The 16,028-nt window shown below is 49.7% G+C and overlaps 5 protein-coding genes across 5 annotated transcripts; 3 read left to right on the top strand and 2 right to left on the bottom strand.

Annotated features, from left to right (window-relative positions):
• Window positions 1-12: 12 nt before the first annotated feature.
• FIESC28_07376 (uncharacterized protein) lies at window positions 13-1,868 on the bottom strand (the record flags this gene model as incomplete). The annotated part of the gene is made up of 2 exons (XM_031161516.1): window positions 13-1,673; window positions 1,724-1,868. The coding sequence occupies 2 exons, from the start codon at window positions 1,866-1,868 to the stop codon at window positions 13-15; spliced, it is 1,806 nt and encodes a 601-aa protein (XP_031014421.1).
• Window positions 1,869-3,407: 1,539 nt separating this feature from the next.
• On the bottom strand, window positions 3,408-4,381 carry FIESC28_07375 (uncharacterized protein; the record flags this gene model as incomplete). The annotated part of the gene is made up of 4 exons (XM_031161515.1): window positions 3,408-3,989; window positions 4,045-4,169; window positions 4,228-4,324; window positions 4,376-4,381. The coding sequence occupies 4 exons, from the start codon at window positions 4,379-4,381 to the stop codon at window positions 3,408-3,410; spliced, it is 810 nt and encodes a 269-aa protein (XP_031014420.1).
• Window positions 4,382-5,427: 1,046 nt separating this feature from the next.
• Window positions 5,428-10,954, top strand: FIESC28_07374 (uncharacterized protein; the record flags this gene model as incomplete). The annotated part of the gene is made up of 3 exons (XM_031161514.1): window positions 5,428-5,804; window positions 5,854-10,000; window positions 10,052-10,954. The coding sequence occupies 3 exons, from the start codon at window positions 5,428-5,430 to the stop codon at window positions 10,952-10,954; spliced, it is 5,427 nt and encodes a 1,808-aa protein (XP_031014419.1).
• Window positions 10,955-12,254: 1,300 nt separating this feature from the next.
• Window positions 12,255-13,625, top strand: FIESC28_07373 (uncharacterized protein; the record flags this gene model as incomplete). Its single annotated transcript, XM_031161513.1, has 1 exon — window positions 12,255-13,625. One exon carries the CDS (start codon window positions 12,255-12,257, stop codon window positions 13,623-13,625), a length of 1,371 nt encoding a protein of 456 aa, XP_031014418.1.
• A 517-nt stretch (window positions 13,626-14,142) lies between these two features.
• FIESC28_07372 (uncharacterized protein) lies at window positions 14,143-15,893 on the top strand (the record flags this gene model as incomplete). Its single annotated transcript, XM_031161512.1, has 5 exons — window positions 14,143-14,446; window positions 14,497-14,632; window positions 14,688-15,006; window positions 15,060-15,271; window positions 15,320-15,893. The coding sequence occupies 5 exons, from the start codon at window positions 14,143-14,145 to the stop codon at window positions 15,891-15,893; spliced, it is 1,545 nt and encodes a 514-aa protein (XP_031014417.1).
• Window positions 15,894-16,028: the final 135 nt, after the last annotated feature.

The raw sequence follows: 16,028 nt of genomic DNA, 5'->3' as shown, positions 1-16,028 counted from the left end.
ATAAAGTCCTCTCTATTCCGAGCCTGCGGTAGTCTTGGGCTTCGATGTGGGTGTCATCCACGAAAATGCTGAAGCAACACCGACTGGGTTGGCAGACCTGGGCAAGGTATTGTTGGGGGTTGCAATGCTATTACGCCCCTCGCGGTTTGTAGATGACAATGACGACTGTGACTGAGATTGCGCCTTGTGCTCGGCACCGCCCACACTCATTACACGCTTAGCCTCCCATCTGTTGGCAAGGGCAACACCGTTCTCTCCAACACTGGCTTGACTCTTGCGCCGGCTGTCCAGCGAACCTTTGGTTGAAGAAGCGGTATCGTATGAAGAATCTGCCCTCGAGACTGACTTCTGGGGCTTCAAGACTTTCATATTGCGACCCCGACCAGCGGGTTGGTATCCGCTCAGCGACCCGTCTCGCTGTGAACCGTCTGTCCCGTTTCCTAGCCCATGGCGCCAGGATCCCCAGATACCCGAAGACGGCTCCCGTCGAGTAGCCTCAGATGAAGAGTGGCCATTCCTGGGGCTCGCCTCGTCACCATTGGTGACCCTTCGGGACTGCTCGCTTTCCGCGCCAGACAAGCTACCTCTGGAGCCAGGACGCTTATTAAGGACTACCTCGCTTGCCATTGGCGACATTTCGCTGCGGGATTCATAGTCCTGGTTGGTGGTGGGCTCCATGTCGTGAATGCTTTCTTGGCTAGCCTGGCTGAAATCGCCGGAGACGAACGGTGCAGCATTGGCGTTTAGCTTGGGTTTCTCGGGAACGATGTTTGCAGTGCAGATGTTGCGAAAAGTATTTTCATCTTCCGGGCGGACAAATGGAATCTGGAGTCGTTCTCGCTCGTCGCCACGAAGTGTCATGGTGTTCTGTGAGAACAGGATATCTGCAGAATGAGCTCTTAGGACATCACTGCCCAGATAGATACGAATAGCCTTGCGGTCAACTGCTTGAACAGGCTGATCTGTAATTCCGGGAACCTCAAAGAGCACCGTGATCGAAGGAACAGGGGGCCGCGGGCTACTGGAGCGACTGCCATGGTGGGTGGAGAGGGCCTCTGCGAAGTAGACGTTCAATCTCACGCGATGAATACCGTCAACATCGCGTTGAATCTCATCTACTAGATCCAGTTCCCTCAGCAGTGAATAGTCAACTGTCGACTTTTGCGAGCCACTGCAGACGTCGGCATAAAGGAGGGTGGAATGCCCAAAGTTAGGGGTCAGCCAGCATCGCACAATTGAGGGCACTGTGCCGAGGACGAAGAGAGCAGGAGGGGGTCCAGGGATTTCAAAAGAATCGTCGTCGTCGTCTCCAACAGCAAAGTTGTTGTCGAGACCCAAGCTACTAGCTCGGCCAGAGGCAACAGAGTGGTGGGAATGTACTGAATGTCCGGCAGAACTATGTCGTCCGTCCGACTTGTGGGACAGGGAACGTTCCATCATGAGACCGCTCCCAGGGCGGACAGGTCCAAAGTCTCCTGAGTGGCGGTTAGCTGGGCCACCCCAACTCGACCCGTGCAAGGCGCTCTCATCGAATCGAACACTATTGGCCCGCGAAGCAGCCCCGCGACGAACAGGCTCCTCCTCTGCCGGTCCAAGATGAAGAGACCCCAACAGTTCCTCGCCCTGCTCATCCAAATCATCGAACATGTCATTGTGCGGGATGGAAACGGGTCCTAGATGATCGTCAGAAAGCAATTGATACAGTTTTAGGTAGCTAGCTCACCTGTCTGTGGGGTACCACTCAAGACACCAGGGAAAGGGGAATTCCAGACAGATTTCAAGGCAGCGTCATCTGCCTGCTTCTTTTCCAAACGCAGAAGTCGTTCGGCATGATTGCTCTGGGTGTACTGTACTTGCTTCACTTCCATCTGTAGGGTGTACAGGTCTTCGCGAGAAACCGCAAATCTGGGATCCATCCCCAGAACAGAATCATACAATATGGAACGTTGTACAAAACTGAGTGTGTATAATTGTCTGCGAATGAGGGACGAACGATGTGGCTGGAAGAGGACAAGCCCAGTTGAGGCGAGAGAGGATTCAGAACGCTGGCTGGAAATGAATGGCAAACAAAACAATAAGTTCAACCATACAGCATGAGCTGGGAGGCTGTACGGCTTCTACCTATTCGCCAGTTAAAACAGTTTGACACTTCCGACCTCGATCCCCAGTTAAAAAATAGTTCACGAGGTCCTCCCTCCCCGCCGCATCGCCTGGTGCAGACCACAGGGCCCTTGGCAAGTAGAATGCGATTTGGAGAATCGCTTGCTCGTCGGTAACGAAGATCGTGAGTGTGTCGTGTAGCGGTTGCCGAACAGTATGTCTTGACAGTTAGTCGGGCGACAGAGTGAGGCCGTCAGCTCGGGCGAACTTGATCTGTACCGATCGTCAAAGTCCTGGGCGTGGTGTTCGATCGCACGTATTGGTTGATGATTGTAGGTACCCCGTGTTCAAACAAGTTACTGGTCGGGGCGACCGCCGTCGAGTATCTTTAGAGAGTTAAGAATAAAGGAGTCGCGTTTGATGAAGAATAAGGTTAGGAAGTGAATTATTATTCGGGCAACAATTCGACCCGATCTTGGTATGCACGATAAGGTCGGGTTTAAGATGCGTTTGGGCGGCGCGAGAAAGGAAAGCGATTGTATTCGAAGTAGATTACTTTATATGACGGAGGAGGCGAAGTTGGGTGTTTCGTGTAGGCAGAGTATTCGTGTAGGAGAATTCAGGAGGGGAAAAGGTCTCCGAGGCAGGAAAGAGGGCGAATTGCTAGAAGGGTTCGTGGTTCGAAATAACGGTTCGAGGTTGAATTGGACTCGAGGGATGATGAATGGAGCAACCTCTGGGTGGAGATACGTAGCCTGGAGTCGAGTAGGTTCGAGTTCAAGGCGGCCGGGGACCTAACGTGGCGGTTCTTGTAGCGCCTGTGGCGTGTTAAGGCAACCCACTTGGTCACTATAAGTGTTAAATCTCAGGGGGTCGACGTACTTTGTAGGCAGGGACCATTAGTTACTAACCCAAACACCTAATAGAGTAATGGGAGCATAAGTAAATTTCTTGAATTGCAATCTATAGTCGCTGCATATTGAGGATGAAACCTTCCAGCATCCATCGTAGACGAACACGGAAACCTACTTTATACTGGAAAACGTGTATGGTATGGCAAACAAATGTCCAGACGTTTCTTTACACCAGCTTCAGAGGGGCTCAACTTCGGTAGTGGGGTAAAGTTGTCTTGGCACATTTAATTGACACCGATTCCATGCTTAGACATTCGATCGCAAGTAATACTGGGTAGCAGCCTGGAACTAATCATGGCACAATCAGAATCACCAAATTTTATACGAGACATTTGAAAATGCAGGATCTAATCAACAAGTCATTGACATTATATTGTTGCAAATGCTTTCAGTCTAATCGCCGGTGTTCAGATCAGGCTGGAGTTCAAGAAGCTCTCGCCAGTCGGGAATGACGAAACCCCTTCGATCATCGCCTGCAAGGCCCTGCCACTCTTTTCCGATGAATGGCTTCAGGGTCTCGTAGAAAACCTGATAACCAGCACCGCTCATATGGAGTCCATCATGAAGGAGGCTGTCCAGACCACCCTGCTTGCCATTCTCGGGATCACCAAGCCATGGCCCGTCAGGTGTATAGTCTGAGGGGGCGAGGGAGATTGCCTTGTCCATCTGCGCTTGCCAGAGGTCGATAAGGATCACACCAGGGTGCTCTCGTGCGACTTGGCGGGCAACTTCGGAGTAGGCAGCGGTGACAGTGGACTTTCGAACGGCTCCTTTGTGGCCATTCTCGATAGATCGGGGTGTGGCCTTGATTTCATCCAGAGGAGGAGGAGTCACCAACAGAATCTGGGGCTTGTGTGCCGCAATCCGTGGGTGGTTCATGATTTCTTTGAGGTTCTTCTTATATCGATCAATGGGGACATGTTGCTTGGTGAAAGCGTCTGGGAGCACAGCATCATTGGCACCAAACAGAAGGACCTAGTCATGGTTAGCTTCCCTACCTAACTCTTATGACATATGAGGAATTTTATACCAAGTAGTCCATCTTTGGTGAGGAGGCTGTGCGCTCAGGAAAGATTTCAGGAAGGTATCTGAGAGCGATATCGGTGTTGAAACCTGAGTAGCCTCGGTTTATGATATCCAGACGTCGAATAAAGTCTAAGATATATCAGAGTCAGATTTGTCCTAGTTTATGTACAAAGCAGTAAATTCTTACTCGACTGTAGAGCAGCTTGGAAAGAGAAGCCCTCCTGAAGATCCGAGCACTGCTGAAAGAGGGAGTCTCCGAAGAGAACGACTTGGGGGACGGTGGACTACAGAACGTGAGCATTCTTCTATCGTTATATATGAATGACAACTCTTACAGCCATTTGAAATAACTATAGAGTCTTGAAAACTCAGGTTATGAAGTGAAATAGTGGAGGGGTTTATATTAAATATGAGGCCGGTTGTTCACAAATTCAACAGCCTCAATAATGCGGTTAAATAGAACAGGTCACTGTTGGACCCAGGCACTGGACTGGACTGGACTGGACGGCTTTAACAAGTTTGTGTTTTTAGCGGGCAAACAGGCTCTATTCCACTCGTTTCTCATGTGGTCTTCTGCAGCTTTGTGGGGATTCCGAGCCAATAATAGATAGCATCTTAAAGTCATACTGAATAGTTCAAAGTGGACCGATGGATGTTGAATACGGAGTTCCGTAACCAGGTAACTTGTCAATTAACGGTGACCCAGTATCTATCTACAGATTGACAGGCACAGTCCAATATAGCGTTTAATTATTCTCAACAACACCTGTTTCTAACCGTTAGTACTACCTTAATAACAATCATCATCCTCTATAATCTCGAGGTTGGTCGACGAGGATGCTTGCTATATGCATATGGCATTAGTTAATGGAGAGATAAGTGACAGGTATATACTTATGTACTGGAAGGATTTGGGCCTATGTTAGTATTCTTTATGAGAAAAAAGATAGGAATGAGTTCCAGTTGAGTAGTAACTAAAGACAGATAAATTTATACTGTGAGTGAGTATTCATGAAGTAATTAGAAGATATATATATAAATTATCAATGGTCTGGTTTTTGTTATGGATTTGTGATAAACATCGAGCCAAGCCCAAGTACCGTAGGCATGTATGTATGTTGATGTCTGTGAATATCCAGACCCATACTAAAATAATTTTGGTAGATAGTGGGGCAGCTGCACGGAAGGATGAAGTGTGGGTCGTACCTGCGAGCTAACTGCCATTGCAAGCCATCAAGTCTCTTATCGATAACAATGTCCCCAGTTTACTTTTTTCTGTCGCCAAAAAATTTCCAGGTCTACCTCATGCTTGATGCTATCACCGATCACCATATCGACATCTCCTAGCCATCTACCGCCCAGAGCTTGAGGTCCAGCCCTAATCATCATGGCGACCTCTCTCGCCGCTCAATTGGCGCAGGTGGCCGCCAATTCCAAGTCGACTCTTAATGTAAAGGCGCAAAAGGCTGCCCACTCCAAATCACTGATCTGGGAGCCTCGAGTTGCTGCTACTCAAAGCTACCAAACCCTCTATACCACCTGCATCGGAGGCTTCGAGGAGCTCTGCCAGCTGGATGCTCGTTTCGCGCCCTTTCTGTCCACCATCTTCAGCGAGGAAAGCCAAAACCAAGATCGCACCCAGCTTACGGCCGCTGAGAATGAAGAACTCGATCGTCGCGTTGAGGCTTTCCTGCGCCTTGCAGGTAGTCGTATCAGGCTGATGCCTGCGATCAAGTCTATCGAATGGCTCATCCGAAGATTTAGGTAAGAATCGTCCGGTTTCTTAGCGAAAGAACAAACTAATACCAGGTAGAATTCACGAGGAAAACACTCAGGCTCTCTTGCTCACTTTCCTGCCTTACCATTCGATCCCAGCCTTCGCTACGCTACTATCGATTCTCCCGACTAAGATCCCCTATGAATTCCGCTTCCTCGATCCTTACATCCGCTCCGCTACTTGCCCTCCTCGATCCGTACTGGTTCGACAAGCAATTCTGCACCCTGCCTTCCTTAGCCTCATCTCTGAGTACACCCTTCAGTCATGCCGAATGCAATACAATTACCCTGCTCTGATCTCATTCTGGGCTGGTATCATGACCGAGGCAGTCAGCGGTATCTTGGACAAGACTAGATCGGGCAGAGCTAATGTACAGAGCGAAAACGATCAAAACTTGCTTCACAGACTGGGACCTATCTTTGCTGAGTCACTGGTTATGAAGAAGGTCCCTAGTATTCAGGTTGCCTCATACATGGCGATTGCAGTTTTTGTTGCCAAGGGCCATCTCGAAGATAACGCTGTAACTGCATTCATGGACCAGACTGTCTATGGCTGGACAAATGAGACTGTGCGACCAGCTCTCGTTGTTCTCGCCATCTTGGCTCAATACCGATCTGCGAAGCAGATGAGCGGCAAGACCACAAAGGCTCTCATGAAGGTCACGGATATCGGAAACCTTCTTGTCGAGATTGGACAAGAGCGACGAGTTGACAAACTAGCCAACGGTCTTTGTCTCGCATTGATCGAGCGACTTACCAAGAAGGGCGACGCCCGAGGCTTAGCGACTATTATCACTATTCTCAGCAGCTCCGTTCTCAAAGATAAACAAATCGCTGTTGTTTTCAAGTCACTTATCTTGACTGCGCATCGACTGAACAGCGACAACGACGAAAATGGATCCCTTCGACGAGAACTTGGCTCAGCTCTTATCGCATTGTCTCAGATTACCGGCAAATCTGGGGAGACTATCCAGTCCGTTATCGATGAAGTGAAGTTCGATATTGAGGAGCTGGAGATGAAGCTCGATCTCTCATTCCGTTCACGACGCTTGCCCGAAACAATCAAGGACGACCAGGATATGAGCAATGGCATCGACGAAAAGAAAGCGCCTCAAGATCTAAGTCTTTTGCTCAAGGAGCTGTCTGGCCGATCCGAATCACTGTCTCCCTGCCTTGTCCCTCAAGCTGGCGAGGTATTCGACGAATTCAGCCACATCTTTTTCTCCGTCGTTTCCGAGAGCTCTCAGAACACCGAGCTGCTATCCGAGTTCGAGATGAATCCCAAACTCCGCCGACAGGCAGCTTTCAAGGATTGCACCTACTTCAGTTTCTTCATTCGCATCTGGACCGGCCCTTACCCAGCCTTGGCTCGAGTTGCGGCTCTCGATATGGTCAAGAGGCGCCTCAAGGTCGGCGATGCAGGAAAGACTGATCTCCAAGCTCTGCTCCCTTATTGTATCACAGCCCTGAGTGATCCTTCAAAACGCGTCCGTAAGGCTGCCGCCGACTTGGTTACTGTCCTCACTGCTCTTTACGTCCCTCCTGTGCCTGCGGCTGGACTTGAGCTCTGGGGTGAGAAGAGTCTTTATGGAAAGGCCAAGGGATTCAAGTCCTTGGCCTCCGATATTGTCGCCAAAGTCCTTCATCTCCAGATTCTTCCCACTGTAGAGGAATGTGTTATGGACCCTGAACATATCGCCGCTGTGCTACGCACCGCTATCGAACAAGGCAAATATCAATTCAAGCCGGATCCTGTGTTGGACAAGAAGGACCACTTGTCTCAGCCTGGAAGATTGTCTTTCCTCGAATTCCTTGCTTCTCACATCGTTCATTCACCCCTGATGCTCGTAAAGAGCAGACTATTGAAGATCGTCAACGAGGTCCGAGGTGTTGGCACTAAAACAAGAACAGATTTTCTACTTGAAGTGCTGGAATGGTGGGCCAGTCTTAGCGAAGACGAAGCATCTAAATTGTGCAGCGCCGAACGTCTGGAGACTATGGACATGGACAACCGTTTTGTTGACGTAGTGGTCCCCAACGATCTTAGAGGGTTAGAGTTCTTCTTGGAGTTTCTCAGAGGACAGGAGCAGAGAGAAAAGGCGGGTCTCATCCGTGCCATCTTCGCGCGTATGAGGAAGATTTGGTCTTCGATGAAGCCCGATGTCAAATTCACTGCGGCTGAACAGCTACTGGAGATTTCTCAGGAGTCCACGGCCTCCACCGACTTCACATCGGTTGTTTCCACTGAAGCCGCTGACTTCTTGAGGAACGTCCGGCTCACAACTGATATTCTTGACTATTTCCTCAAGTCTATTCCAACTGGAACGAAGATGATTACTGAACCTCCAGCCAACAAGCGTCGTCGAGCTAGTTCTTCAGGTGGTCGTGTCGTCAACCCGGTTGCTCCTGAACTTAGTCAGGAGCTTCGAAAGGTCACTTTCATTCTGCAACTGGTCGAGAACTCCGACCCAGCTGAGCACCCCGATCTTCTGGATGGTCTGTTCACTGCCCTCTCGGAGCTTCAGCACATGAGAACAGTCGTTGGAGCTGAGCTGGGCTATCTACAGAATCTTGTCCTCCGAAGCCTTCTTGCCATGATGCCAGTTTACAAATCCAAAAAGTACAACAAGAAGCTCGAGATTGACAGCTCTGTTGGCTACGGGGACTTGCTTGTTAACTGCATTCAAAAGTCTTCCAGCCCTGTCGTTCAGAATGCTGCCCTTCTCTTGGTTGCTAGTCTGGCCACCGCTGCGCCGAACTTGGTTCTTCATAGTGTGATGCCCATCTTCACGTTCATGGGTGTTTCTGTACTTCGTCAAAGCGATGATTACTCGGCCCATGTTGTGTCCCAGACTATCAAGGAGGTTATTCCTCCGTTGATTGGGTCTATGCGCCAGGGAAACAACAACCCTATCATTGGTGCCTGTGACATTCTCGTCAGCTTCACAGCCGCCTTTGAGCATATCCCAGCCCATCGTCGACAGGGACTGTTTGTTGCTCTCGTCGAGACGCTTGGTCCTGAGGATTTCCTTCACGCCATCATCGGCATGTTGGTTGATAAATACGGTCCCAGTGACGCCCTGTTGCAGTTTATTATCGAGCTCCTTAACCACTTTAGCATCTTGACACAACTCAAGACGCTCGTCGAGCTCCTTGATCTTATCGCAGATTTGTTCAAGCCTAAGCCTGGCATCTCTTCTGTTCTCCTTGGCATCAGCGATGAAAAGAACGAGAAGGATAGGGATCTTCAAGAGATTGCTCTGAAGCAGCTATCGGCCTTCCCCAGCTTCCTGGCTAACAAGAAGCTCAGATCGCAAATTGGAGGCTTGATGGAAACTGATGATATGGAAGCATCAGGACTTAGAGATCTCTATGCCAAACTTCTTGAGAACATCCTCATTCTGGCCGATACTGTCAAGGTGGACAAGACACTCCATGGCCGCTGCGGCCAGGCCCTTTCAAACCATCTCAACTTGCTTTCCATCGGAGAGTTCATCAAGGCCGTTGAAAACCTGCTTGACCGACCGGATATGGGCCTGCGACAGAAGGTTCTCCGCGCGCTCGAAGCTCGAGTGGAACAGGAAAGTAACACCGACCCTGCATCCAGGACCGTCTTGCTGGCATTCCTTCCCCAGCTTACTGCTGGCATCCGGGAGTCGACAGATATACGATACAAGCACACCGCAGTCACATGCGTGGACAAGATTTCCGAAAAGTACGGCAAGAAGGATATCGAGGCTGTTGTGGCGGCTGCCACGACAATCGCAGGCGACTACTGCTTGGCACAGTCTGAGCAGCGCCTCCGAGTTATGGCTCTGCTGTGTCTTACCTCGCTCGTTGATGTCCTTCAAGACGCAATCGTGCCGGTATTGCCTAGCGCAATTCCTCAAGCTATCGAGTATCTTGGTGAAAGCGTGGAAGGTGCCGTGGATCAGGAGCTACATGTTGCTAGTTACGGATTCATCAGTGCTCTGGCTCAGTATCTTCCTTACATGCTTTCAACTTCAACTTATATTGATCGCATCTTGGAGGTTTCTAACAAGTCTGCTGAACTTGACCTGGATGATAACACGAGGGAAAGTCGCGTTGATTGCCTTCACTTCCTGGCTAAGCAACTCGAGGCTAAGGAGATCTTCTCAGCTCTTGACCGAAACTGGGAGAGTGCTAGAAAGGCTGGATTCTCTGTAAGTTTAACACCGATGCTAAAAGCAAAGAACCAAACTAACTGGCCGCAGGCTGTTGCCGAGTATCTCGATGTGATGGGCTTGGCTATTGACAAGCACCCCAAGTCTGGTATTTCCAAGAATGCCATGCTATTGGCGAGCATTCTCACAAAGGTCTTCGACCTTCGACGACAGGAGCATGCCAAGGGCGATTTCGGCGAGCAAGACCTTCTGAGGCTCAGTGCACTTGACGCCAGTGCCAACGACAAGGCGTTGAAGATGATCTACAAGCTCAACGATGCTGCATTCAGGCCAGTCTTTGACCAAATTATTACGTGGTCCAGCTCAGGCCTCAAGGACGACAGAGCGGGACGCGCGCTACGACAACTAAGCGTCTATGGGTTCCTCGAGGCATTCTTCGGCACCCTCAAGTCAATCGTCACCAACTACGCTACATACATTTTGGAGGACGCGGTTAAGATTTTGACGTCAGTGGATCTGAAGAGCCCTGAGGAGCGACAGCTCTGGACGAGGGTGCTGCAGACCCTGGGTAACTGTTTCGAACACGACCAGGATGACTTCTGGCAGGCTCCGGCCCACTTCAGCGCCATTGGACCGGTACTTATGGGTCAGTTCTCACATGCCGGCACGGTGGATGTGACGGAGGACCTCATCCCAACAATGGTGGAACTCGCCTCGGCAGCAGACTCACAGGCTCATCAAAAGGAGCTGAACTCTGCACTCCTGAAGCACCTGCGATCAGAGTCTTCAGCGATTAGACTTGCCGCGGTCAAGGGTGAACAGGCATTGACAGACCGTCTGGGTGAAGAGTGGTTGGCTATGTTGCATGAGATGTTGCCTCGCATCAGCGAATTGCAGGATGATGACGACGAGGAGGTTGAGCGCGAGACACACCGATGGATCGTCAAGATTGAGGGAGTGCTGGGAGAGGATCTGGATGCTATGTTGCAATAAAGAAAAAGAAGGCGGACGAATGGAGTTGAGTGATTGAAAAGCAAAGGCCAGCTTAGGACAAGCAAGCCATGACGTAGAGAGTTATTTAGTTGGCTGGTTTAAAGTTTTACTATGTATGTACCCGTTAATGGAGAAGTTCGTGATTAATCAAGTTAAGAATACGATGCGGCTGGAAGCTGTGACATGACATGTGTAAAATGCCTTGAGTATCAATATCGATATTCGGACTTTCGGACCACCGGGCCAAGTAATGCAGCCAAGTACATGTGAGTCAGACATCCAACAGAATATCACGTAGCATAAAAATGAGTCCTTGTCTTTGGTATTGTTTATTCAGACCTGGGCTTTGACGGACACACGGAGCTCCGGTGAATTATCGTTGGCGGAGCTGGAGCTGGCTTCACCGGGAGGTCCGGGGCAGAGGCTCAAGTACCATCTACAGGGACCCCCCAGTAGTTGATCTACCGAAGGGGGCAGGCGGGTGTCAGAAGAAATGTCCCCCAAGACTTAGGCTACAGAAATAAAGTAGCCTAAATGCTGGCCTAAGCTGGCATAAGGTGATCAAATTACTTCGTCTCTTATGCTCCGGGGGCCAATTCTTATGACACCCTGAGGGGAGGGTACCGGGTACGAAGCGTGAGCTAGTCTCAGCTCCATGCTAAACAAACTAGACTACCTACGTATGCAGCTGTAATAATACAAGTTAGAATGACGATAGATTGATACAGCATTAGAATAAGTAGCTGAGCGGTGCCCGCTTAGTGACGGCCCTTATAAGATGGTCATTCAATCTCAATGAAACTTGTTACGACTCAATTCTTGAATATTCATCTAATCTAGTCATTAAGTTGTCTCATTCTCCTACTTCGGCCGCACCGGTCTAACAGTGGAGGCGACCAAGCCCACTTACACGGCGAGACTTGCGGTACCGCTTACTTGCGGACTGTTTATGCTCGTTTTCTATCAGACGAAACAACGTCTTTATCGTGGATTATTCATTGGCTCAGTCAAGCGGGTTTCTGCGGTTGCGGCGAGATTAGTAGGAGATCATAGCTATGGTCATGGGAACAAATGCTCTCGCCCTGGCGCGTCAGGAGCCGCGATTGTTGATGAGGCTCGGGGGACTGACTTGCAAGAGATTTGCTAGTACCATAGCTCAAGAAAGTGAGTAATGTCTTTCTAGAGGGTCAATTGGCTTGAGCTTCTGTGGATGTAGCTCGAGTCAGCTTAAGAGGGTTGTACCTCTTGTTAAGAACTCTTGCTCAGCATCACCAAAGTATCAAACCTACAGTAACTAACAATGACCTTCCTCTCAGCACCGAAAGAGCGTATCGTTGTTTTAGGGTCCGGATGGGCTGGATACGCCCTTGCAAAGACAATATCACCCTCCAGCGCCTCTCGGATTCTCATCTCTCCTCGCTCTCATTTCGTCTTCACTCCTCTCATCGCCTCAACAGCCGTCGGCACTCTCGAGTTCCGAGCCGCGGTTGAACCCTGTCGAAAACTTGATCTCACAGAATTCCATCAAGCATGGGCTTCAGATATTGATTTCACCAACAAAACCATTACTCTTGAGGCCAACCAGCGCGATGGCGTTACAGCTCGTTCAGGGAAGGATCTTCTCAAGGGCCTTGAGTTTCAAGTCCCTTACGACAAGCTCGTTGTAGCTGTTGGTTGTTACAGTCAGACCTTTGGTGTCGAAGGCGTCAAAGAGCATGCATGCTTTCTTCGAGATGCAACAGATGCTCGAACAGTGCGATTAAAGGTGTTGCAAAAGTTTGAGCAGGCTGCTCTCCCAAGCACAAACACCGCTCAAAGAAAACGGCTGCTTCACTTTGCGGTGGTAGGCGGCGGCCCTACGGGTATCGAGTTTGCAGCTGAGCTTCACGATCTCATACATGAGGATCTGTCCAAGCTCTATCCAGAGCTAATGCCTCATGTCGCTATCACCATCTACGATATCGCGCCCAAGGTTCTCCCCATGTTCGATCAGAATTTGGCCGCGTACGCAACAAACATTTTCAGTCGAGAGGGCATCCGCATTAAGACGGAGCATCACCTGCAAAGAGTTCGGCGCGAGGATGATGTCCTCCTCATGAGCATTAAGGAAGAAGCCGAGGAAGTCGCAGCAGGTGTCGTGGTATGGAGCACTGGACTCATGCAGAATCCTCTGGTTGGACGACTAGTTGGCCGTGAAGTTGGGGACTTGGGCAAGATCGCAAAGAACCCCAAAACAGGAGGTTTCGCTGTTGATTCCCATCTCCGCGTACAAGTCGAAAGCCAAGATTCCAACGGGAAACAAATCACGAAGCCTCTGCCCGATGTCTATGCTATTGGAGACTGCGCAAACATCGAGGGTCAAGCACTCCCAGCTACAGCCCAAGTAGCCAGTCAACAAGCAACGTATCTCGGCAAGCGATTCAACTCTGGAACATCAGCTCAAGGTCCTCCGACTGCGCCCTTCCACTTCCGCAATTGGGGAACTATGGCTTATCTCGGAGGATGGAGGGCGATTCATCAAAATGGTGCTGATGAGCTCAAGGGTAGAGCTGCATGGATTCTTTGGAGGACGGCGTATTTGACCAAGAGTATGAGTTTGAAGAATAAGCTTATGATTCCGTTTTATTGGTTGATTACCTGGATCTTTGGGCGAGATATCTCGAGGTTTTGAGTCAGTCGAGATTTTGTACGATAAAAGGAAGAGAAAAGTTGAAATAGCGAATGTTGAGATGGATATCAAAAGTGGTTACTAAGACAACATAGGCGTAGATGATTATCACGACAGTCAACACTACCTACCTAGGTATCTACCTATTAATTACTTCAACGACCCATGAGTAATCGATGTTGGATTAATAGAAGCTCGTTAATTAAATATTGATCGTCCATGGACAAATAATAATCTAATTTGAATAAAATTGTAATGCCGAGCCTTGGCCAACTACCTAAGTAATTGTCCTACCCTATGTCATAGGGCAGTCACCTTATGCATGCACTTGCAGTTTACCTCATCAACCTTAAGTCGCTCACTCCACTCCTTCCTTCCGTTTTAACATCAGGGTCGTTCCTGACTTATGAGCTCAACTCATATTTACGTATAGTCATTTTTCTTTTGGTATGTTCCCCATCTCCAATTTTCCTCCTGTCAACCACCAAATACTGACCCCGCCAAAGTCCCTCATATCATCATGACTTCTACTACAACAACAACCAAGCCTTTGGTTAATTACGGCCTTTATCTAGTCACAGACTCAACACCAGAAATTCTTGGTGAAAGAGATCTCGAACAAGTCGTCGAAGCTTCTCTAAGAGGTGGTGTCACGATCCTGCAGTACAGAGACAAGCACAGCGAACGTAGTATCGCTGTAGACACAGCCAAGAAGCTACACGCCATTGCACGTCGCTACAATGTTCCTCTTCTCATCAATGATCGTGTCGATGTTGCTGTCGAAGTAGGCTGTGAGGGTGTACACATCGGCCAAGATGATATGGGTATGTCGATTACTTCCAGGCATTGATCAACTGGACTGACAATTCCATAGCTTATGAGGAAGCGAGGAAGCTTTTAGGTCCAGGTAAAATCATCGGAGTAACTGCAAGCTCAAAGGAGGAAGCCCTTAAAGCTTGCGAAGCTGGTGCTGACTATCTCGGTATCGGAACTGTCTATTCAACTCAGACGTGAGTGATATCTACCATGTTCACGGATATGACTCGACCCCTGACACCAAACCAGTAAGAAGGACACAAAATCAATCATTGGTCCCTCGGGCGTCCGCGATATCCTCTCAGCTCTTTACAGCGCAGGCTACGGATCTATCCCTACAGTTTGCATCGGTGGCATCAACGCTAGCAACACCGCCCCTGTTCTCGCCTCAGCTGGTTCTCCTTCCAAAGCTCTTGATGGTGTCGCCGTGGTGAGCGCCCTCATCGCTGCCCCTGACCCAGCTGCTGCGGCCCGTGATCTTCTCGGCAAAGTCATCGTCGCAAAGATCCCAGAGGTTATTCGGGCCGTAGCTGACAAGACGCCTCTTACACACAACATGACAAACTTGGTAAGTTCAAACTTGTCGTGATTGACTTCTACTTACATGCATGCACCTTCCAGGTCGTTCAAAATTTCGCCGCCAATGTGGCCCTTTGCGTTGGAGCAAGCCCCATCATGGCAAACTACGCCGAAGAAGCCGCCGACTTAGCCAAACTCGGCGGCGCTCTTGTAGTGAATATGGGAACTGTCACCCCCGATGGCCTCAAGAACTATCTCCAAGCTATCAAGGCCTACAACAAAGCTGACCGTCCTATAGTTCTCGATCCCGTTGGGTAAGTTTTAGACACCTTTAAACGTCCCTGTTAGCTTACATCCCTCAGTGCCGGTGCAACAGCCGTTCGCCGCAACGCCGTCAAAACTCTTCTCGATGCCGGCCACTTCACCATCATTAAAGGCAATGAGGGTGAGATTCAAACCGTTGCGGGTGCCACTATCACCCAACGCGGGGTTGATTCAACTTCATCTCTTAGCTTCGCCCAGAAAGCGTCTCTCGTTCGCTCCATTGCCGTACGCCGTCACAACGTCGTAATCCTCACGGGTGCTGTTGACTTGATCAGCGATGGAATCCGCACTGTGGCCATCAGCAATGGACATCCTTATCTTGGTGAAGTGACTGGCACTGGATGCACTCTGGGTACAACCGTCAGCGCCATGGTTGCTGCACATGGCGCCGATCCCCTTCTTGCCGCCGTAGCTGGAACAGTCATGTTTGGTCTCGCTGCCGAGCTTGCCGCTAAGAGGGGTGAGGTTCGGGGACCAGGAACCTTCGTGCCGGCCTTCCTCGATGAGTTGTACGCCATCCGAAAGTCAACTGCTAACGGAGATTTGATGTGGCTTAGTATGGCACAGGTCAAGGCTGTTGAGGTGAGCCTCGACGACGTTGGAAGCACCTAGAGTTTAAGATACTAGAATAGATTCAAAAAAAAAGTCGATATATACTCCGAAACGATTCGCTATACAACAAACCCCTCTTGCAGAATTAATGATCAGTCCCTGGCTTGGCCCCATAACAATTCAGCCAGCCGCACA

Source organism: Fusarium coffeatum (assembly GCF_003316985.1).
Source record: "Fusarium coffeatum strain FIESC_28 chromosome Unknown BRIP53273_contig_162, whole genome shotgun sequence".
Classification (NCBI taxonomy): domain Eukaryota; kingdom Fungi; phylum Ascomycota; class Sordariomycetes; order Hypocreales; family Nectriaceae; genus Fusarium; species Fusarium coffeatum.
The sequence above is the reverse complement of the archived record's forward strand: the minus strand, read 5'-3'. Positions and strand labels throughout refer to the sequence as shown.